Here is a 25,920-nt window from a genome sequence, read left to right on the forward strand (position 1 = left end):
GGGGGGGGGGTCATGGTATATCCAACGGCATAATTATTTAGCCTTTCAACTATGATGAACAAAATGACAATCTCAAAGGATTTTGAGAAAAAGGGGTGGAGGGGGTCTAGTCACCTTCCAATCTTTTAGGTTACCTAAAAATGACACTAGAACTTTTAATTCCCGTTTAAAACCCTCTTAGACCACTGGGATAATGCGATCATTCCTGGAAAAAAAAATAAACACGCATCCGTGATCTTTCTTCTGGCAAAAAATACAAAATTTCACATTCTTTTTTTAGATAGGAGCTTGACACTTCTACAGTGGGATTCTCTGATACGCTGAATCTGATAGTATGATTTTCAGTAAGATTCTATGACTTTTAGGGTGTGTTTCCTCGTTTTTTCGAAAATAAGGCAAATTTGTCAGGTTCATAACTTTTGAGAGGTAAGACTAAACTTGATGAAACTTTTATATTTGAAACCAGTGTGAAATCCTATTCTTTCCATGTAGATATTGGTATCAAAATCCCGTTTTTTAGAGTTTCGGTTACTATTGAGCCGGATCGCTCCTTATTCAGTTCGTTACCACGAATTCGAAAATAGCTGCATATTAACTGAGAGTCCTACTAGCTAACCTCAGGGAAAGCCAACAGTCTCTGAATGCTTGTGTGAAATTATTATGGTCATTGGTGCGAACAACGAAAATAGGGGGTGGAGTTTTGTCAGATCGACACTAAGTGACGTTATGCCTAATTTTCTTTTTAGAAATTCTTTGGACAAATGTTGAGGCGCATATATGATTATGGACATTCATAAGCAAAATGAAGTGGGGTAGATATCTACGAGGGCAAATCCCCGTGAAATTCTGGAACAACACTGAATTCTGGAGAGCCCTAAATAGACCAAAAACCGAATAGTCTGTTATATTATATATAGCCTAAGCCATATATGCCTTCTATACTCCAATCGTTCCTTTTCTTCTAAACAGGAATGTGCGCGACGTAACCTTTGGGCCAATAACCCCCCCCCAGTAGATTCTCAAAGTTTTATGATTCTTGAGATACAATCTTAGGTCTTTCCTTAGAACTTGTCCCTTTTTTAATTGAGCCCCTCTTTTCATACTCACTAAACTCCTAGACGTGTGCTTGCTTCCAAGTTCCTAATAACAGGTACGAACACAGGAAATTAAGGGATTGCTAGTTCATAAATGACATACAATTGGTAAATCTAATGAATAAACAGAACTAAATAACTTGTCAATGAATTGTCTGATAGAATAAAAAAGGGATAAAGGATAAAGACATTTTCGTCAAACGATATTTTAGTTGCTGGATCTTTTTCAAAGGGACAAGTAACAAGCCAGCTGGCCGACCTTGGCGCAGCGGGCATCAATTTTCGAGGCCCGTGTTTCCGAACAGAGCATCAATACACCGGGCGGTACTTGTGTCTTATAGCGACCACACTCAAAATCTGTCAAGAAGTGAAGTTTGGTGAATGCTAATGAAATAAAACAAAATTTGATGAACATATAACACTTTATGAACAAAATTATGAAAACTACAACAAAGATTTATGGAATGGCGGCCGCCCAGACTGTATTATATTAAATACGTAACCTAAACTAACCTAACAAATACCAACTAAACATTTAATTAAAATATAGGTAGGAGACAATGTAGTTTCCCACGGAGTCAAAGCTAATATTGTCTGGTATAAAGCCATGAAAACCGGTTATTGCCTCATGTTCACGATACAAGATCTTGAGTGTGGTGGCTATAAGACAAAGTACCCACTGGGCTACCACTGGATAGAATAACAATCCTGTAAACAAAAATAAACATCACAGTACAACTTAGTTTTTTTGTGCTTTACAAACATGGGACAAGCCTTTAGCTTACTGCAGTTTTAATCTTTTTGCAAATGAATCATGAATAATTTTTTTTTTTTTTTTTTAAGTGCACTAAAACAACGTACAGTCCTCAATAAGCCTAAACTATGCAAAATATCCTTGGGCAAAGAACGCAGTTTCACCAAGGTTACTAACGAAAACCAATTAATTTTAACTATCAAAGAATAAACAAAATTATACTGAAACACACTCTCTGTAAAAAAAAACCAGAAAAAAACTACTTCCTGTAGTCCTGTCTGACGTTGATTGCAACAGACCAAAAAAGTGAAACTCGACAATATTGGGCGAACTGAATTGCGAGTACCAACTAATTAGACAAATCAATATATTCTTTTTTTGTATTTCCAAGACACAAAAAAAGAAACACCATTACAGAATTTGTGTAACTGAACCATATTAAAAAGCAAATAAGTTTTGTGCTTTCTTGTAAATGCAGTCAATTGGGTTCCTCCAAACCTTCATAGGTACCTCTAACCCTTCAGCTTATGACTAAGTGCGCAGTTAGGTCTACTGCAAAGACTCCAGTCTAGTATCCTGTCCTAAGCCGTTCATGACGCGATTTAGCTAGTTATCACTTTTTAGAAAAAGGCAAATACTTCTTTGTCTATTAATAGTCTCGTGAGAAAGAAGAGGGGGGAATCTGCAACCCCTAAAACCTTAAGATTCATCTAATAATTTCTTGAATTTTCGCCAGTTTTTTTTTTACCTTTTCTTAAATGCGTCTCCCCTACCCTGGCAAGATTAATGGCTACGCACGTGGCTGGTTACTGATACTGGACTTTCATAGTTTGAACTGAAATAAACTTCTTTTGGGTCCCCTATACTGGTCACATCATCTTCTGTATAAATAAGTTTATCAATTCTATATATAAGAACATTTACACCTCTGTTAGAAAAGGGCTACAATATTTTTTACTAAAATCGTACTTTCAGTGCATTATGATGTAAGCCTAAACCTTGTAAAATCACCACCAGGAACCCTTTCTTGAACCCAATCTGGGATACGTGTGCATCTGACTGCATGACAAAACACTTAGAAAATCACAACGAACAAGTTTATTATATTCCATTCATGATCAAAATTCAAACAGAAGATTTTCTGCCATGAGATTACAAGCGGCCCTAAAAAAAAATCAGGAGTTGCGCTCTGACACCCTCTTAAGTTTTAGCAATCAATCGCAGAATCTGCTCCGTTCAGTTTTATTTTTTATTTTCCTTAAGTTTCAAAGTTTCGTGTTTTTTTTTTCAGCAAGGAATTTGTTAATTTACTACATTCAGGTTAAACTGATTTACTCCCAAGAAAGTGCTATGAATGCGAATTCACGTACATCAGATGGTACAAGCAAAGCGTGACAGAAGCTGTGCCAAGCATTGCGGCACATGTGGCGTTCTGAGTTCTACACCAAGTGGCGGAAATTGGGCGTCCCTCGTTTATTCTTTACAGAGATTGTGTATCTTGTTTTGATTCACTTGCTGAAAAATCATGAAAAATTACTTCATTTTCTCTTATCTTGTTTCAGCTTTATCTTGCACAATTTGTAGAAATAGTGCAGTTATTCGAGATAAAACAGCCATCTTGCCTTAGGTAAACTATAAGTCTTTTCCTCTCTTTTATTACCTTCAGAGCTCAATAACCTTAAAACCAAATACCAAATATTTGCTAAAGGAAAACTTTGCCAAACATTAAGGGTTTTAACACACGATGATTAACACAGTTCTTAGCTTGGAAACAATGACAACAAAATTATCAACTTTTAAGGAGAGTTGGGGCTGAGATCCCTAGAACTCAGTTTGAGCACTCAATTATCTAGCTTAACAAGATTGAGCAAAAGAGACATAAGAACCATCTAGATCGCTTAAAATCTTGTTGGGGATAAATTACCATACAGAATGGGCTTTTTCCTTAGCTCCCAGTGGGTGCTTCAGAGATCCCTTGTCTGCGTTAGACAAGGTGGGAGATGCCGATCATGAACAGAGCAAAGGGAATCCACCTAACTCCATTACACACAAGATTGCTACGGACCTAGCACTTAAAAGATTTTCATCAAGTTTTAGCTAAACCACTACTACTGACATTATGGACCTATAGTTTGGGAAACACTGCTTTAGAGCCTTAATCTTATTAAATAGAAAAAAAAAGGTTTTTCAACTAAAAGTATGGAGCAACAATAAAACTTAAAACGAACAGAAATGATTACGCATATGAAAAAGGTTACCCCCTCCTCAACACCTTGTTCTTTACGCTAAAGCTTTATAGTACTTTAAAAAAAACGTCTTATTGTTCTAATTCAATAGCCCTTGTGTTTCAGGAGACATTCTTAAAGAATTGGGACAAAATTCAAACTTTTGCGACCAGGCTCAATTGTCCTATTTTCAAAAACAGGGAGAAACATCCCCTAAAAGTAATAGAATTTTAATAAAAATCACACCATCAGATTCAGAGTATCAGAGAATCCTACTGTCGAGGTTTCAAGGTCCTATCTGCAAAAATGTGGAGTTTTGTATTTTTTGCCACAAAAAAAGATCACGGATACGTGTTTTTGTTGTTTTTTTGGGGGGCGATCGTATCGGCCCGGTGGTCCTAGAATGTCGAGAGAGGGCTCATTCAAACGGAAATTAAAGGGTAATAGTTCGTTACAACAAACTGTTTGAAAACAAAAATTCAAGTGAATGACGTCACATTAAAATATATTTAACCAGCAAAAAAGATAAATGATAATATTGCAATGACGTTATATACTGTACAAAAGATGTTGTATTCAGATAATATTTTTCATTAGGACAAAATATGCCTAGAGGCAAAAAAAAGATACAAGTTAAGCGTCTTTCAGGTGAATACATGTAGTTTTTTGTGCTAAAATGTAAATATCAGAGTGGGGCTTCAGGATTTTAGGAATGTCTAGGTGGGGAATGGCCCAAAATCGGTTGGGAACAATAAAAACTAAAATTTATACAAATTGAAATGTATAATCAACTTTTTCTTAAAATGAACGGAAATCACGGTCCTAAAAACGTCGAATCGTTCCCAAAATTTTGAACGTTACTTTTTCATGTAAAAGTAAAAAAAATTAGGCCAGTTGATATCATAAAATGTTCTGTTCTTGGACTGCTTGGTCTATCAACTGAATATGAATTAATATGTGTAACTTGCTACTTTCCGACAGTCTGTCCTGGCACCATGATTCTTGACAGTCTTTCAGTTGGCAGCTGAAAACTTTCTTTCAATTGTATTATAGACTCAGTTTACATAAATTGAAAACATGATGGCAAAATCAGGAGTGAACTAAAACTTTACGAGCGAATATGATCCAGAAATTTTTCAATACCGGAACATTTCAGTTATACCTGTATACTTTGTATACATACAAAAGCAGATAACAACGATATTAGTGTGCAAAGAAGACCAGATTCCTAGATATTTATTTATAATTTATAATTATATTTATATTTAGGTCATTATATAATTATATAGATATTTATTTATAAATATTACTTATTTCCTAAATATTTATTTCTTATGCATACGTAAGCTAAAGTTGTTAATAGTATAAAACCCGAATCTAACAGCGGAGAGTCAATATGAATGTTTTTGTTCGAATTATTAGATTTTTTTGAAAAATTAAACTATGCAGATCTTGCTATGTAAACTATGTAAAACTAATTAGAACAAGAGCTAAGAGCTCATGTGGCTCTTGTGACGAGGCCAGAAGAGCCAAGAGCTCATATGGTATGAGCTCTAACAAAATTACAAAAATCAACAGATTGATTTAAAAGGAAAATCAGAGGCTTAATGCCGGTCGGGATTTCAAATAAGAGCTGTGAGTCACGATGTCCTTCTAAATATCAAAATTCATTAAGATCCGATCACACACTCGTAAGTTATGAAAATCTCATTTTTTCTAATTTTTCCTCTACCTTCGGCCCCCCCACATGGTCAAATCAGGGAAAACGACTTTATCAAGTCAATTTGTGCAGTTCCCTGCCACGCCTGCCAATTTTCATCGTTCTAGCACGTCCAGAAGGACCAAACTCGCCAAAGCACTGAGCCCCACCCCCTAACTCCCCCAAAGAGAGCGAATCCAGTACGGTTACGTCAGTCACGTATCTACGATATTTGCTTATTCTACCCACCAAGCTTCATCCTGATTCCTCCACTCTAAGCGTTTTCCAAGATTTCCGATTTCCCCTCCAACTCCCCCCAATTTCAACAGATGTGGTCGGGATTTGAAATAAGAGCTCTGAGACATGAGTTTTTTTTTTAATATCAAGTTTCATTAAGATCCGGTCATCCGTTCTTAAGTTAAAAATACCTCAATTTTTCTAATTTTTCCAAATTAACACACACCCCAGCTCCTCCAAAGAGAACAGATCCGTTTGAATTATGTCAATCACGTATCTACAACTTGTGCTTATTCTTTCCATCAAGTTTCACCCCTATCTCTCCACTCTAAGCGTTTTCCAAGATTTATGTTTCCCCCCTCCAACCCCCATGTCCCAGATCCAATTAGAGTCGAAAATGGAGCATCTGAGACATAAGATCCTTCAATATATCAAGTTTCATTAAGATCCGATTACCAATTCGTAAGATAAAGATACCCCAATTTTCACGTTTTCCAAGAATTCCGGTTTTCCCCTACAACTCCCCCAATGTAACAGGATCTGGTTGGAATTTGAAATAAGAGCTCTAAGACACAAGATCCTTCTAAATATCAAATTTCATTAAGATCTGATCACCCGTTCGTAAGTTACAAATATCTGATTTTTTCTAATTTATCCGAATTATTCTCCCCCCCCCCCTAACTCCACCAAAGAGAGCGGATCCGGTCCGGTTATATCAGTCACGTATCTTGGACTTGTTTTTATTCTTCCCACCCAATTTCATCCTGATCTCTCCGCATTAAGTATTTTCTAAGATCCCCCCCCCCCCGATGACGCTGGATCCGGTCGGGATTTAAAATAACAGATCTGAGTTAAAAGGTCCTTCTAAATAAGTTTCATGAAGATCCAATCTCTCCTTCGTAAGTTAAAAATCCGCCATTTTTTCTAATTTTTCAGAACTAATCCCCCCCAACTCCCCCAAATAGATCGGATCCGTTCCAATTATGTCAATCACGCATCTACCACTTCTGCTTATTTTCACCACCAACTTTCATCCCGATCCCTCCACTCTAAGCGTTTTCCAAGATTTTAGGTTCTCCCCCCCCCCAAGTCCCCCTAATGTCACCAGATCGGGTCGATTTTTAAATAAGAGCTTTGAGACACGGTATCCTTCTAAATATCAAATTTCATTGAGATCCCATCACCCGTTCCTAAGTTAAAAATACCTCATTTTTTCTAAATTTTCAGAATTACCCCCCCCCCCTACTGCCCCAAAGAGAGCGGATCCGTTCCGGTTATGTCAATCACGTATCTAGGACTTTTGTTTATTTTTCCCACCAAGTTTCATCCCGATCCCTCCACTCTAAGCGTTTTCCAAGATGTTAGGTTCCCCCTCCCCCAATCCCCCCCAATGTCACTAGACCCCGGTCGGGACTTTTGTTTAAAATAAGAGCTCTGAGAAACGATATCCTTTCAAACATCAAATTTCATTAGGATCTAATCACCCGTTTGTAAGTTAAAAATACCTCATTTTTTTCTAATTTTTCCGATTTAACCGTCCCCCACTCCTTCCCCAGATGGTCGAATCGGGGAAACAACAATTTCTAATTTAATCTGGTCTGGTTCCTGATACGCCTGCCAAATTGCATCGTCCTAGCTTACCTGGAAGTGCCTTAAAGTAGCAAAACCGGGACAGACAGACCGACAGAATTTGCGATCGCTATATGTCACTTGGTAGATACCAAGTGCCATAAAAATTGGTTGTCGTACAAAACCTGCCAAGAGAGCCGAAAAAACAGCATGGGCCAAGCAGAATGCTGAGCCGTTGAATTATTCCTTTTCATTTCTAAAATAGCTGCATTTTCGTCTTACAACAGGTAATTGACAACACTGACAATGCATAATTTGAACACTTTCCTCTAGATTAATATCTTGTCAAGGTACATTGTTTGTGGAAGTTCCGACATACATCAATATAGTCCCTTTAAAAATTTTACGCAGCTTATTTGCGTTACTATCCTTTGGAATGGGATCATTGATAAGCTTTCCCTTTTTTAGATGGAGTGCGTGTTTGTGGCTTATTTTGCACTGGCTGACTAGTTTTTACAGGTTTATTTGTTTGTTGTTTTTCTTTATTATTATTTCGAATCAAAACAAACCTGTTATTAAGGAAACCTTGAAAAACTGTGGGGTCGATTGAGAGAAGAGTAGGGGAGGGCATATGCCCACTAAATTTTTGCTTCTGCTCCATAGATATAGAAAGTACATTTGTGGGGGCATTTTCATTGAGAAATACCGTTTTTGTATTTTTATTGAAAAAATAAATAAAGGGATCACCTCCCCCCTTCCACAGATTTTGAAATGCTTAAAATGTTCGTGACTTGGTGCCACCCTGGAGTAATTATTTACCCTCTCCTACGAAACTACAAAAAAATTAAAGGCAAAGACCTACTCTTAAGGCTTGGGTGCAACGAGTCACGCGCAAGAATTCAGAAGTTTTTTTTAAGAATTTAATATCCGGTAATGATTTAGCAAGTTTCACAACTCCTCTACAGATCACACAGCAACTCTAGGTATTACGAATCAGAAGGGGCAATAAGTGAGTGGAACTACAATAGTAATAATCTAAATTATAATCTTATCCAATGAAGGTGTTAAATATGACAGTCGTACGATAATAAAATGCCCGGACTAATATCAGAGTAATATAGGATTTTCTACCCTAGTCACCCCATCCCCACTCTAGTTACATCTATAAACGGGATTACAGAACTGGAATTGGAATAATTCGAGATATTGAGGTTCAAGTCACATATGTTTGATACGCAAGAAATTTAGAATATGGTGTACGTAAGTTCGTATAGGACTGGATTTCTAAGTGTTGTACTATAAATGACCAACCAATGCTCATTCCCAAGACTAACTTATTTTAGGACTGGTGGAAGAAATATGAATAATGGCCAACTGACAAGAATATTGAGGGTATAATCCTTAATGAGGGGCTTTACAGTATCTTAAAGGTGAAGAAAATTTTCAGGAATATTTCCAGAACCTAAAACATGTCTATGGAAGGAATTTTGAAGTACCTGCCTCATACCCTTTATCCTCAAAAGGGCATTGACCTAAAATGGACTTGGACAAACTTTGTATTACATAAGCAAAATGTTTAGAAATGGACCTAAAGCACAATAAAGGACCAAAGAAAGCGTTTCGAGCCTTAAAGCTTTGCTAAATCCTGATTTATAGGGCTTTAAATAATATTAAAAATGTCCCTTACATTTGAGAAAGACAAATCCCTAGAATTGCGTTTTCAAAATGTAGGGTAAAATAAAACTGACTCTAATCAAAATAACGTGTTGTTTTTCCAAATTTCAGACAGGTAGTCTTAACCTGTTTGCTATGCAATTTCGTTAGCCTTAGAATTAGAGAAAGAGTAGGCACGAGAGCTTGAAAACACACTCCCAGGACATAATTTAGGTTTTGAATACTTTCCTGAAAGTTTCATTCTTCTATCAGAACTATTTTCGGAGATCGTAGTGAGTCACTCATCTAGAATTTTACCAAACTCAGAACCAGCTTGCAAAACAAAAAAGAAATCACGAAAATATATTCACCACAATCCATATTCGTAAAACATATTAGAATCAGATGCTCTCACATATCACACCGCCTTTTAATGACACAACAAATATATCATATTGCTTTACTCTGAATACCGGTTTTTGAGTGTTGTAATCACAGGTGAAATACCTTGTTTCGAAAATCAGTTTGATCCTCAGTATATGGAAGCCTTCCAATTTTTCATGCGTAGTAATATGAATATAGTAATGTACTTCTGTAACATTTGGTAACCGATTTAGCTGCAAATAGTCTTTCATTTCGAAATTCAATGGATCCAGCTATGGTCTATTCAGCGGTTGTATGTTATTGGTCAAAGGGTACAGCATTGGGGGTAACAAAAATGAATATAAACAAATTTTTGATGCGTTTTTTTGTTGTTGTGTTTTGTAAAACCCCGAAAAAGTCCTTTTGTAACACCCCCTCCTCGAAAAAAAATCAGGACAAGGCCCTGATTGTGGAACTCCAACCTTAGGCTTCTGCCCCGAAACAGGCACATACTTGAAATATTTTCGGGAGGGGGGGGGGGGTCAGAAAAACAATACAGTCGGAACACATAAGCAATGTGGGAATTGATGGGGAAGTGACAAAAAAAAATAAGCATCCACCTCCTACCAGTGCATTCACGCATGTCTCCGGTTTTGTTTTTGTTATTGTTTTTTTTAGCAAGAAGTTGCGCATAGAACCAACACCTTCAATTGTGAGCAGCTTGAATCGTGGCCGTTCTTTTTCAGTTTCTTCCGATAGTGACAGTCCTAATTACATACTCTTGACTTATAGTAACCTAAAAACTTCCGACAGGAGTTGGCAACCCTATCTTTTATCAGAACTCATTTTGGTCTTTCAATTGTGTGGTGGGGTCAAGTGTATTTCTAATATAAGCTTAAAAGGACCTATTTGTGCATGGACACAAGAAGAGTAAGTGATCTTGGAGAAGCGAAGAGATTGGGACCGAAGTGACTTGTACATCCAGTCTGGACGCAGTTATGGAGGAGCGTGTTCAACTGTGTTGGCCTCAGGCACCTTAATGTTTCAGCGTTATTAGCAGTAGTAGCAGTAATATCCCCCTTAAGGCCGTTTTTTGTGCTAAAATTATTTCACTATTTTTTGCCACAGCGCAACATGAGTCTAGTAAGGCGTCTGCCCTGCATCTCTCGGTTTTCTGCAATTGGTAATCGTAGAAACTATGCAACAAATACTGTGTGCTTTCTACTACAAACTTAAATTTCAATTAACATAATTGGTATTAAACCTCTACATACCAACAGGCCAAGAATTCTTTTAGCGCAGTTCATAGATTCGTGAAATATGGTCAATGAATATGTATTAACTACAAACAATACTATTACTACTACTGCACTGACAACTCACGACAGTACCAAGCCACCCAGGGCCAGCACGGCAACGCACGCTCCTCCTCCATACCGACCTATTCAAAGCCTCCCTATTTAGAACCTCCCAAGAAGCTTTAATTTCACTAAAATCCTTCCTTACGACCTCCTACCATCCCCTTCGGGTATAACCGTCCAACTCTTCGTTTGACCCTAGATAGTTGGCCGAAAAGGACGATGTTTAGCATCCTTCATCCGCAGAAGGTGTCCTAGACATCTCGACCTTTCTCTCATTATATTCCCTAGAAAGTGCGATAAAAACCACTTTTCACCGAGCTTACTTTTTGAAAAACTGTCAGTCAGACAAATACTCAAAACAATCCACAGACATTTTTTCTGGAAAACATCTAGCAAATCCTCCTCCGTCTTTCGGAGCGCCTACATTTCAGAACCATGCTTCACCAATGTCATCACTGTAGCTTCCAATATTCTAATCTTGGCTTGCATACTCATCTTTCAATTCCAGGGTACATTTACGAGAGCTCCCGAGCATCATCTATCGCCTGTGGACATTACTTCGCTCTTTCATTTCTTCCACATTTTCCCCTGACCTTGAACTAGTTGCAGACTGCAAATTTTCTGAATAAAGAGAAAATTCTAAGACCTCTCAGCAAATGGCTAGCTAATACTGTCGATCATTCAGGCAAACTTATGCATTAGCAGAGACCTTATAAAAGAAGAAAGGTTCTGTCATTCGTTAGAAATGATATACCTCATTGAATATTACAAACTTTATTCACTTAAGTGTTTACTTAGTAAGTTTTATATTTCAAGTAGATTTTACAAAAATTTATGTTCAGCTTGAACTAGGTTTTCTAAATCTACATATTAAATTGAAATTTCCTCCTTCGACTAACATAAAATAGCGACAAACATGTTTATGTTTCCCTTATAATTAGCCTATTTGTATTTTTCGAGGTTGCCTTCTCCACCCAAAACAAAAATTCTTCGTATGTTCCTATATATGAGTAAAGCTTTGTCACTTGCAACATAGGTTGCCAAATACCCCCTTCATCTGTTAATGCCAACCTGTTAATAAACAAACCAAAGAAAGAAATTTATATTGTCACTTGCAATTGCAACATAGGCTGCCAAATACCCCCTTCATCTGTTAATGCCAACCTGCTAATAAACAAACCAAAGAAAGAAATTTATATTGTCACTTGCAATTGCAACATAGGTTGCCAAATACCCCTTCATCTGTTGATACCTCAATAAACAAACCAAAGAAAGAAATTTATATTTACAAAAAAAAAAACGTATTTTGTAATTGGTAAATGTCGGTAGTTCTCAGCAAATTCCTAATCTAAGAACAGCTATCTTACTATCTGAAACACCTCTTTCTCCATCATACAATCAGAGTTAGTAGGTTTCGGATCCCCAAGGAGAATTTTCTTAATTATATCTATCATAGATGGGCTCTGCTGTTAGTTTTCATTCAAAGTATTAACAATTTAAAGTCCTAAATGCAGCATATTAAAAGAGTGATGTACACACCTGCTTCTGATTGGCACCAGCGCGTCTAAGAGATTCTTCAAAATGTTGCTGAACAGCTTGTTCAGCAGCTATGTCACGCATGCGTTCTTCTCTGCCTCGCATATCACCTACCCCAACACGTTCCATTTCTCTTGCAGCGTTGACGCGCTCAAGCTCACGATGATGGGCTTCTACGGCTCTCTCCCTGTAAGAAAACGTGCTTCTTTGAATTTCGCTATGTACTCTTTTAAATAGAAGATACTTCGGACTGTAGGGGATGTAGCAGTTTGGTAAGTAAGATTGACCAGGATAGTAAAAAACCCTTTATAGAACACAACCGTCTCCAACTCAATTGAAAGCATAAAAGAATCCATGCCACTCGGAAAAATTAAAGAATTTTAAGACTTCAATTTGAAAGTGTTGGGCCGTCATGCGCTATTTTTCAGCTATTCAAAGGCATTTAAGACATAGTACCCTAAAGCGTGAGCATACACATCGAGTCACTGTGATCATCGACTAAAGAGTTTTCATGTCATGAGTACCTCATATACAGATTTGTTTGGGTAGTGGGGCATTGATCCCTACAAAAGGAGGGTTGCCAAAATGAATCCATTAGCATGCATTGTCATTGAAAATCAACACCCACTTAAAGCCTCGGCTCCATGGGATCACGAGGAAGTGGGTAAAATGTTGATTGTAAGATTTGACCGGGACGAACAAACTTAATAAAGAACTTTAAAAAGGAGGGGACGTGGGGCCGACAGATATGAATATAACTTAATTCCTTAATGGCGATGACTGATAAAAAACACTTTAAAAGCTGTAAACAGGGGAATATATCGTGATATACAGATTAAGAGAACAACACAAAGAGAACGCGAACTCTATGCAAAAAACAAACAGGCCTGCGTAAAAAATTAATTCGTTTATGAAATTTTATCAGTTTCTCCCAATCAAATAAACCCAGAAAAATGTATCCCTCAATCTTTTCAGTTCCTTGGATATTCTTTTTAATTGAATTTTTTAAATGCTTTCCTCTCCGAATACACTAACAAGCTGATTTTTCCCTTCAATCCAGAAAAAAGAAAAATACAGACTTAAATGAAAGCTTGGGAAGGCCAAAATATTTTATAGTTGTTTAAAAACCATTGCACCAACATATTCTTGAATGTGAAAATAAAGATCACATTGCCATGATTATTAGTCAACGCGTTATTATGCCACAATTACTCCACAGTATCATTTTGACCTTAGAAAATCCCAACGCTTGTGGGTATATGAAAAAATATATATTCTGTACTTTTTACTGCATTGGACAAACAATCAATTTATAAAAGATTTTTTTTAAATAAATTACTCATTGGTAGGACACTCAAAAATCCAACAGTAGCACTCCCCTCCCCATTAAAGGCCTTTTCCACTGACAAACCCTATTCCTGAAACAAGATTTAGAACTACGAGTCACTGAGTAGCCTACATCAGAGAGAGGAGCGGATTTATGTACATAGCATGTAAGGCAGACTGAGTTTAAGGCCTATTGTTTTTCGCCCTAGAACAAAAACGCACAACCCTTCGCCCTACAGACATTATATAAGTATTTGGAACCGTTTGCAGAAAGGTAAATTAGGGGACCAAAAATAAAAAACTTTCAAACAAATTCAATTTTTTCAAAAAAGTAAACCTTAAATTAGCTTGTTTATTATATTATTGTCCTAAAACTTATTCAGAACATTCAATTCAGCCACATGCATAGGATTTTGTCAGGAGGTGTTGACATGTCTTTTAACACAACGAACAGCCAATATATATATATATATATATATATATATATATATATATATATATATATATATATATATATATATATATATATATATATATATATATATATATATATATATATATATATATATATATATATATATATATATATATATATATATATATATATATATATATATATATATATATATATATATATATATATATATATATATATATATAGTTTAATGACCATATGTTAAATCCAACCTTTGATAGCCCTTTTTTGTTCAGGATAATGATTGAACTGCCAACACCAAGCAACAGGTCAACAATTGAAAGGTATTGGTTCGACGCCAATTGTAAATATTCACCGTGACAAGGTTAAACCCCTTAAACTGAATAAATAACAAACAAGGCATTGCAAAATTAAATGAATTATTCAAGTATAAGGAACTTCATGAATACTAACAAGACGAATAGAAACCAGTTTTCATAGGATCGATTATAATAACCACGCGATACATTTAGCTATTAAATATGCCTGTCATTATATATGGTTTCGCCCTTTTTAACTCCTCCCACAAAAAAAGGCATTTGTACCTGAAACCCGTTGTTTAACAAAGCAACCCTTCCGGCATTAATAAAATGAATATTGCAAGATCCAGAATTTGCCTGATGTTTTATTACACAATTTATTGAACAATGTTACATAGTTAAAGTAGTTCTTTGCCTTGAATAACCAAATAGGGTAATATTTTTGGTATATACCCAGAAGTTTGGTAGTTTATAATAACAGGTTTTAGGTCTGAAAACTAATCTTAAAAAGAGATAACAATTATTATGTATAGGTTCTTTTAGAGAACAAGTTTACCCTTTAGGTGAAAATATAAGTCGAAGAAGCATACCTGTGCAAAGGGTTGTTAGGTTTCTTAATGAACCGTTTCTTAAGGAACAAGGGAACTTTTTTCTAACGAAATACACACTAAAAATAAGTGAAAAATCAAATATTTGGGGCTTAAGGCCCGCTTTTTAAGGATCAGAACTAGGTACGCAAGCAGGAATTTTTTGAAGGCCGTATCTAGGGAAAAGGGGTTTTCCAGGCTTGAACATTTCCATAAAATTTGTGTCCGACTCGTACGAAAGCAACGAAATATGTGTAAAAAAAATTGCACACACATGATCACAATCGCTGATGTTTCATTACACATCCTCCAAATTTTTTGCAGTCCACTCCACCCCGAACAAAAATCATATATATAACCCCAGAGGCTTCAACAACGAAAAATGATTATTGGAAAAAGAGGTAACCAGAAATTTAGAGCCATGTCCCCCTGTGTATGTCCTTAATCGAAGCTTTTCAGAAGGCAAATCTTTTGGCCCGAAGTATAGATATTTGGTAATGAGAAATTTTTGGAATAGTTGGCAAAGAAAAGCTTTCAGCAAAGTCGAATTAGATTCTCAACTCTCCGGTGCAAGTAAAATGTCACATTTTCAGCAATCTCATCACGCAAATAGCTGTGCTGATGCTTAGTCCGAAGTAAAAAAAAAAAAAGAAGTATAGACTTTGTTTCCGCCACTGCTCTTAGTTCAGACCACTGATGCTTCTTCTGTTATCTTTTTTTGCTTACAAGGTGGTTTACATCTCTCACTTTTAGGCAAGGGTAAGAACAATTCATGTCCAAAGTAACAAGAAAAAAAACTTCGGCTTTCCTATTTGCAATAACGACATCAAAGAAAGAAAATTCAGAAACGTCTTGTCAAAATACGCAAAAGTTCAAACAAACACGACTTAGAAACAATAGGGAAAATTTTCAAGACAGTGAAATTCAATTCAGTAAATATTTCAGCCCTATGTTCAAGGGCCGTCTTCAACACAACACCACAATATATATATATATATATATATATATATATATATATATATATATATATATATATATATATATATATATATATATATATATATATATATATATATATATATATATATATATATATATAACATTAGAATGTGAAAATTAAAACTAATAATGCTTTTAAAACACTTTAAAAAAAAGTGTTTGCGCTATTTACACAAAAGTCCATATTTTTGGGCCAAGAAACACAGTTTGACAAGCACCTACCCTTCCATACGGAAAAGGGAGGGTAGAATTCCCCTCCTGAGATCGGTCCACAAGGGTTCACTGGAAAAATAAAATAAAAATTGTCTAAATGTATTCTTTTTCACATTATAACCCTTATGTTCCCTTAAACGGTCCTTGATTCTCCACCTAAAAGACGGACTTGTGTCGCAAATCATCGATGTCCCCCTCCCTCAGCGAAAATCTTCTACCCTTCATATTATTTTCACTCTGTCACAATGACAGCGTTTATATATTCTGTTGATTTTGACACATTTCAAAGAAACTGCCAATGGCCCTATTTTGGCACTAAAATATAGGAGCAATTGAATATATTTGGTTAGCAAATATTCAATTTTACTCCCACGTGCAGCACTCCCAAGAAAGGAGCGGCTAACTTTTCCATTTGAAAATATTTTTCACAGTTCAAACTGAACGCCTAGGTGGTCAATATCAGAGAAAATACTACATAAAACCATGGTCGAGTAAAGCATAAATTTCGCGGATAGAACAATTAGCTTTTTCAGGGGCCTGTGATATCTGAAAAAAATCAAGGGCTAAAACGTCCAGAATTTGAATTACCCTAACTCCAAACCTATCTACCTTAGTTCTGCCCTAGGATGGATGTATGATAAACTATCTATCAACAAGTGAACTGACTTTAATTTCAAAAATGAAATAATTTTTATACAATTCTAAAAAGAAGTTATGCCAGCTCTGCCTCACACTCATACTCTGTTTTGGTTTTTTCTTCTATTAGACAAGGCTCTCAACTTTTTCATCACCGTCCACCAAATTGGTAATTCAATTAATTCCCCCCAGGTAATGTTCTTAAACACGTGTCTGGGTTTAGCTGTTTGTATATATAATAAATCCAATTTTTCGCCCAATCTGCTGAAATACAGGTTAAGTTAAATTTTGGACATCGCATAGTTCCTTGTCATTTGGGAAATATGAAATATTGTATAGATCGATATTAGATCATTTGACCGAATTTAGGAAGACCATAGGCACCGAATCAAATATTCTTACCAGAAAAGAACAGTTAAAAAACATGGAACCAAGTCAAGATTTAAAGTAATTACGGTGCTAATTCGTACTGAGTATAAAAAGGGGTTCATTGACTGTTGGCTCGAAGATGCATTTGGGATACAAAGGTTTGTGTGTAACATTCGATAGATAAGAATAGCCAGTGATTTTTGTCCGTGTCAGTTTTTCTTTATGAGCAAACTCTTGCCAAGTTTTACAAACAGAAAAATACAAATTCTGGCAAAACAACTAGTCTGAATTTTCCAAGGGATGCCGATTACACTACAACTTTTTTTTTTTTTTTTAATAAAAGGGTAATATTGAGCCTGTTTGACTGTTGCAGTGCAGCCAGCAGGAGCAGGGGCGTAGATCCAGCATTTCGATTGGGGGGAGAGGGGCCCCCGGGATAGTCAAGGGGCATGGGCTATATTATAATTTTTCTCTCCAATATATAGGGGAGCAACTGCCCCCTCATCAAACGACGCCCCTGGCCATGAAGGATGTTTTTCGTCAAAAACCATTAATCCTAACTGCTGTCCTACATTTCTCAGTGCTGATACTACTTGATCTCTTCTTTCTATTAATAAGGATTGAGGACAAAACACGTCTGTTTTTTCGGCAAGTAATAAAAAATGTACCAGATAGCTTACACCTCTTTCGATAAAAACGATATGTAAACTAATAAACTATAAAATATAAATAGAATTAAATATGTATAAACTAATAAATAAAATATAAATAAAATATGTAAAACTAATAAACTTAGCAGATACTAAATAGTGTTACCCCGCCCACAAAAAAAGACAAAAAATATTAGTAGAGGAGAGTAGAGAGTAGAGGAGATGTGGGTACCCTGGGACATGTTCAAGTTTATGGCAGATACATGGAGAATGTTTTGGTCAAATTACTTGATTTCCTACTTGCTTAAATGGAACTAATTGGGCTTTTTCCTAGATTTTTTTGCAAATTATTCCCTTGGCAAAATTTTTCAGTATCATCAATTTTCCTTACCTGCTTGTTTTGTCCCAGAGTGCCAAGACCACTGGGTACTCTGGGACAACCGTGAGTGTATTCTGGGAGACAGAACTCTTTTTACCAAATATCATTTATTAAAAACCTACTATCTACTCTGATTACGAGAAGCATATAAAACAGAATCTCGTCGCATTATTCACTCAAAAGCATAGTCTGAAAGGTTGACATCAAAGGTAAGTGCTTTTGCTGCAAGTTCTGTGCCACAGCTCAGATCAGGTTTTGGCAGGCGTAAGGCAATTTCACTTGTCATCATGAAGGCCTCATACTTTGTCTCTGAAAATATGAGCTTCCAAGAAGAGAGCTTTCATTTAAGGAAGTTCATATTTTATCCTTTTATTTCAACCTCCAAGATCTTGCCAGCATTATGCTTCGAATTCTTCTTAGCAGCATAAAAAACAAGTACAAAAAAAAGTTTCATCTCTTCAGTAGGTTCTCTTACAGCCTCTTCCAGATCATTCAGGTATTATGAATCACTGGTATCAGCACAAAGATCAACAGAAGCATCATCACTACTGCTGTCACTAAAATGTAAAGTCACCTTTTTCTGTGTTCGCATTCCTTTTGTATTTTTATTTACTTCTTTTTTCTCTTCAGATCTCTGTTGCATTGATTGCAAAAGGGGTTGCAATCAATGTCTTTGATAGACCAGACTTTCTTCCTCCCTTATTCTTCTGAATGCCAATTGGACGTTAAGGAAGAGGAAGTATCTGACTTGGGAGAACACAAACCGAATTATCAGCCTTCCAAGTCCAAGGCACTGGCTGCCTGCCTGATGAGCTGCTCTCTTCACCTGCACAATTCTGCTTTTCACCCTCCCCCTCCTACAAAGATGTCAGACTACTGGGATTGCTGATAGGAGTCACAGATGGCAGAAAGTCAAATTCTTGCCAGAAATATGGATTGAAGGGATGAATTCCCAGTTTAGAAAAGCCACTCATGTTCAATGTCGTGGAAGCTTTTGAGAAAGCAACCTCAAGAAGTTCAGAAATCTTTTATTCCGAGACTGGTCTCTCATGATGGCTTCTAATAAGTTTTCAATAGCTTGGTAAAAATAACTTTTAAATGGTGAATAGATGGTTGCATCAAGGGGTTGTAGCTTAACTAATGTGTCTGGAGGAAATGTAAGAATTTGCAAACCTATTTCCTTTGCAGCATCCATGCTTTTCTTGCTTTTCACTAGTAACAGCCTTTGTTCCTAGGGGAGCACCATCCAAGAGCCTTTCCGCGAAGCGAGTTCTTACAAAGATATGGTAAAAGGGAATAGAGCTCCCCATCAGATTGAGTTTCGACCATTGTGACTAATTTACTAGTATCCGGTGACTTAGTAAATCCTAGCTGCTTGGCCCTATTAGGGCCCAGAACCTTTGGGTATCGCTGTTGAACATTCAATAAGCCTATTTAATCAATGTTGTAAACGCAGTCAGTTGGGGGATGATACTTTGAGTATAGCTGTTCATAAAATGTGGCAACTGCATCACGGCTACAACCAAGATTCCCATGAAGGCTACTATGAATAAGGTTACGCCATGAACCCCTTATACCGGCCTTCTCCTGCTGCTTCGATCCCACAAGTTGGAGGATTTTTCTTGTTTTACCTTGGCAAATTCCCAGACTACTTTCTTTTCCCGTTTTTTTCTAAAGTCCATAGTTTATTTGCAACGAGAGCAGAAGATAAGAATAAAAGAAATCTTCCATTTCAGAGTGAATAATTTATTTATATCATAGCAGGGTGAGAAGCAAAAGGCGATTTTTCTTCCTCTAGTGACGCAGCAAAGGACTTACAGCACCAACTAAGTGTTGACTTCTTAACATTATACAGTGCAGCAGCGAATCTGAGTGACATCTTTCAAGTGGGGAATTACAGCAACCTTCATGTTTTCTTCATCCCGGGCAAAGAGAGATGGACCAACCTTCCTCTTTTTAGGCATTCCACCAAAATTGAGAATGTTAGGAATAATTAAAGCAACAGCACAACTACAGATACCGCTTGAATTATAATCTGATGTGTATCACCTAATTCCATCTCACAACATGACCTTTGGCTAGAGTTGCCTGATGTACACAAGCAGGAAACTTTTCTTAAAGGTTCAATTTTATATCACTAGATGGCAACGTAAATCAACAACTGGACAGTGTTCTGGAGCCAAAAGAACACAGCTTGACAAAAACACACTCATTATCATAGAGCAAACCGTTCAGAAGCTATGTAATGAAAACCAGATCCGTGTTTCTTACTCAAAGGGTAAAGAAAAACTTTTTATCTAAAATCTTTTATAAAAATTTTCATGATGTCTACTACCTGACAGATGGCGCAATGGATGTAACTAAGGCAGACATTTTGAATTAAATTTTCTTCACAAAGGTACCATGTCCCATCTCCCCTACAGAGCTAAGGTAGGCCTGCATTTATTTTGGACAAATTGGGGAAAAAAGATGACGTTAAAAACTGAGCCGGGATACACACATCACAGATGTCATCTTAAGAAGACCTGCTTAATAACAAGTAACCTCAAACTGACCTTACCTAAAAGCTAAAAGACTTTCTTTTAAAAAACACCATGTGATTGTCATTCCAATGCATCATCTCCAAATTTATTGGATAATCTTTCGGACCTAGCAGCATTATGGGGTGACTTTCAACCCAGACAGTAATTTTCCACTACCTTTGTACCTTAAACGTGACGATTAAGGTTCGAGTTGTGTCTCCCAATTGATTTTAGACTATATCCCATATAGGCATTTCTATGATCCTTATGCCCCCCACATGATATTTAAATTTCGTTCTTACAAATTTTATATGTATTCATCTGAGGGAAGCTTAAAAGGTCATTAGTATTTGGCACACAAGCTTGATATTTTTCAGGCCGTCCTCAAGACATTCTATACTAACGAAAATTAGTCTTTATAAAACACTTTTATACTTGGTACTACTTTGCTGCAATAATACAATGTATCTTTTTTGCTCTTTAAATGCATATAAATGTGGCATCATTCATATGAAGAACTTTCTTTTTTTAAATAGCTCTAAAGAAGTCTGCCAAAGGGTGCACGTCCTGCCCATGTCCCACTAAAATATTGCCATACCCCACCGGTGGGGGCTGTACCCCACGTTAGGAATCACATGAATAGAGGTTCCTGAGCCTATTTAACCTACAGACCATCATTACGCTCTAGCAAAAGCTAGGACATTCTTCTTCAAGCAAATATTGAGGTTCGTTTGCTATTTCGAACCCCTCTCCACATCCAACGAAGCCAGACCACACTCTAAGGGGGAGCAGGGGTAGGAGATCCACAAAGAAGCGGAAACTAGTACATACAGGAATTTCGATTCGATCCTTGGTTTTCCTCTTCAAAAATCTATGGATACAATATAAGCTATTGGCTCTGTTCAACGAAAATAGATGCAGGCAAAGGACAAGCTTTAGAGAAGGAAAGTGTGATAACTATCTTTCGAAGGAAAGTTTGATGAAGTTTGAGAATTTTAGTGGAGGGGAATTTTGCTACCCAATAGATGTACACCTTTTAAGTCAAAAAGAAATAATCGGTAAAATTTTAAAATGGAAATATTTTTATTCGATTCAAATCACTTACAATAATTTTCTCGTCTAGAATATAGAAGGGTATCCACAAAGCTAGCGTCACAGGTACATTATTAACACTGAAAAGGAAACCTTGCATGAAGGTTGAATACCTAACCTTATGTAACTAGTAAACAAGGGTGGTTTGAAAACAGAAAATAAGGTGACTTCCGCTCTTGTGGCATCAAGTCACTTCTGATATTTTTTTTTTTTTTTTTTAATTTAGAACTTTCGAGCAGCTGCTGAAAAACCTGAATGATATTGTGTTGGTCCACGATGGAATTGATGGAAGGGGGTGGGGGTTCCATGGTTGCCTGCATTGTCTGCCCCGTGAAGTGTCAAAACAATTGTGAAGCAGGGATACAATTGCGAAGCAACAAATATGAAAAATGGTATACCTGAAAAACGTGTATATTTCATTCATGTATGTCGTTTATCCAAGAATAACCTAACTCCAAAAATAAGTTTTGTGTTCACAAATCACCGATAAAAAGTGAACTCTAAAGCTTGCTTTGTTTGAGATCTCCATATTCAAAAAATTTCCCGTTTTGATTAACTATTTGACAGACATGGACAACATTTTTGGCCGTCCGTAAACATTTTCAGGATCTGAAGAAATATGTCAACCAAACAAATGAAACGAGTCAAAACCTCATTGTTTCTTCCAAGCAAATATTATATAAGTCATATTATATAAGTCCTACTCATAACTCCTAAACACAAAACTAAAACTCTAGCTCCTATCCCCAAACAAGTTCGGGTAGTTGTTAATTATTCAGGCCACACTGAAGAATTTTGATCAAAGCGGTTTAGCTATCTGTATTCAGAGACAATTAGCTTAGGCTCAGTAAAAAAAATCTACTTTGTAGGTATATTTTAATAAAATATTTTGGTTAGGTTAGGTATTTAATAAAATACATTCTGGGTGGCCTGTTTTCCATAATTTTCATTTGTAACTCCCAGAATTTTGTTAATAAAGTATAATATTTTGATGTTTCATTAGGGTTAGACTAACTTTACTTTTCAGGTGTGTTCTGTATAATTAACAAATACCCAAATACATTGAGATCTAATAAGCCTTTCTGATATATAAATGGCAAGGATTCACTGCTGCTCTCACAGGGTCCATATCGAGAATAAAACCATAAACCATAGCTGTAGATTTTGGTGGTTTTTTTTTGCTTTTTTTTTCAATCCATTTTTTTCTTCTTTTTTTAAATCTTTTAAGCCACTAAGGTAATAAATAATAATACAGTGTACTGTATTACGGCCTAAATTCAAGCTGAAAAAATTATGCCATTGATGAGAGATGGAGATTAGCTTTGACATTGTTATTTTTCTTCCGTATTTTTCATTAATTATTATTTTTAATCCAGCTATTTTATGCTTTGCACTATATTTTTTGCTATTTTTTGCACTATATATGTCAACAGCTTCCGTGCACCACCTAGGCATTTCTAAAATCTTGATCCCTCCTTATAATATTCAAATTTTTAATTTGAATATCCTAATGAATCCGTCCCCCTCAAAGAGGCCCGATGTACACCACATGAAGATGCAACCATGAAACGAGCCTCATTCTTCCACATAAATAATTTGTGTTTTTGAATTTAATAGAATAAAATCAAAGGTATTGGGTAAAGGCGTTTTTTTAAATATAAAAGTAAACTGAAGGTCGCTATAGAAGAAAACTGAAGATCTTTAAGTCATCCATCAAAATCTTCTAACTGATTTTATGGATTTGTTTTCCCTGTTAGCTTCGAAAAGACATATTAAATACAATAATTCCTTCTTTATTGTAAAGTGTTTGGATCCATTAGAAAAGGCTGGGCCCCTCAGAAAGGAGACAAAGATAGAGAGAAGATAAATAGACTATAAAGACTGCGAGATATTTCAAGCAAATACGTAGTATTTAAACTTAAATATTTCTGGATTTTTTTTTTTATGTTTATTAGAATATATAAATTAAAATAATAGCTTTGCCCACCTTAAGGCGGACACATAAAAATTTGCCGCATTTTTCTAATAAAATGTGTTAAGATGTGCATTATTAATCGGCTTAAATTTGTTTCTATTTATTTAGTAATATTTTCTGGAACAAAGAAGATATGGAAAATTTCCAAAGTCGTAACACCAGATGGACCGCATTATACGAGGCTGAATTACAGCACATGTAGCATGAAGTGTACGATTCTTGGCGCGACGAGGCACAGGATAATGGAAGGTTGCCGTCCGCGGTGCTCGAAATGTAGACAATGTGGTGGCGAGCGGGCGAACCAATCATCAGCAATACTACGAGTAACCAAATTCCAGAATCAACACCATGACCGAATAAAGGTGCCACCATAAACCGATTCCCGTTCTTTCAAGAGGGAGTTACTGGATTTGAACCCCTCTAAAAAAAAATGTACGACTCGTAAAAACGTAGAAAAAATACACATAAACAAATTTTGGGTGCATTTTCTAAGTTTATTGCAACTCCCCCCAACAAAAGTCCTGGATATGCTCTTGCCAAAAATATATCTTATATGAACAGTTTGTTGTTTGTTTTTTTTAATTCAAAATTTATCAAGCCAAAATCATGGTTAAAGTGTATGGGTAATCAAGAATTCTTCATTGACTCGCCAATCCAATAATATTGCTTCGGCAAACTAAACAGATTGCTTTCAAAATTTTCTAAATTCTTTGCTTTCTAAACAGATCGCTTTCAAAATTAGCAACTGTCGTTTTAGAAGTGCTGATAAGACTAATAATGAATAAGATAGAATGATAATAAGAATGATAATGAATGATAGAATGATAAAATTTAAGATAATGATAAGAATGATAAGCTGATAATGGTTTGTGCCTTGGAATATAATTGAATAAAAGTATTGGGTAAAAGGTTTCCTTTTAATACAAAAGTCATAGGTATGAAGGTCATAAGGTATTTAATCAAGAATCTATTTCCTGTAGCCTTCACTAGCATCAGGATTTTATTGTTATTTATTGTTTTTTTATGTTAGGACAACACGCTATTCATAATATAGCCAATATCGAGTTATTTAAGCGCAAATGGAGAAAATTAAGCCATTATCGAAGAAAATAAATTAATAGGCCACTTTTTTTTCTAATGGAGGTGTGGCTTCTTTTTTTTTAACAGAAATCACAGGAAAGCAGAAAGCTACAAGTTTTTTATAGCTTCCCTATACAAAAAATCCATCTGATATATTGTGAATCCGCTTTTTTTTCATACTGGCCAAATACTTAGGAAAGTAAATCAGATATTTATATAGAAGAGCGAAATTAAGACCTTGAAACCTAGACTGAATGTTTGCCAAAACCGAGGGAAACTAGGAGTTATTTGCTACGAGTTTGTCGTAATAGCGAAAAGTACTCGATGCAAATATACAACAAAAGTTCAAGCTTATTTATAACACCGTTTGGTTATGATTATCGCGAAAATCGACTGAAAAATTTATATATAAGCGAATGCAAGCTATTTGAAGATTTACTATGCCTGCATTGTCCTAACGTATTCCACGACTGGTATTAGCAATAAGGTCTACGTTATAATTTTCCAAAGTTTTAAAATAATAACCTACTATTCAGTTCATGAAATTAGTTAAAGAATTAAGTGTTTTCACATATAAAATTTCTTGTCAAACAAGTCAAAATTTCCTTTAAATTAATTTAAAACAAAAATTCCGAAGAAAAAGATTTCCAAAGAAAAGTAAAGGGTCATATTAAACCTAAGACCAGCGAAAATAAATTCCTTTAACAATGGAAACCCAAAACGGACATGTTTTAAAATGAATGGCCCTGGCAAACATACAGACAACCGGTACTAATATAAATGCATAAATAAACCTTAAAAGGAGCAAAACCAAATTCAATATTCAAGTCAAACTTAAAACGAACAAAAGTTACTGCTAAAAATGA

The 25,920-nt window shown here is 35.9% G+C and overlaps 1 protein-coding gene across 1 annotated transcript in view; it reads right to left on the reverse strand.

Annotated features, from left to right (window-relative positions):
- The window catches only part of LOC136025387 (lysine-specific demethylase 3A-like), a 266,827-nt gene that overhangs the window by 223,324 nt on the left and 17,583 nt on the right, over positions 1-25,920 (reverse strand). Inside the window, exon 3 of the mRNA XM_065701374.1 lies at positions 12,495-12,678. Within this exon, the coding sequence (XP_065557446.1) occupies positions 12,495-12,678 (184 nt within the window). The remainder of the gene's footprint in view (positions 1-12,494; positions 12,679-25,920) is intronic.

This window comes from Artemia franciscana, chromosome 3 (assembly GCF_032884065.1).
Source record: "Artemia franciscana chromosome 3, ASM3288406v1, whole genome shotgun sequence".
In the NCBI taxonomy this organism is placed as follows: domain Eukaryota; kingdom Metazoa; phylum Arthropoda; class Branchiopoda; order Anostraca; family Artemiidae; genus Artemia; species Artemia franciscana.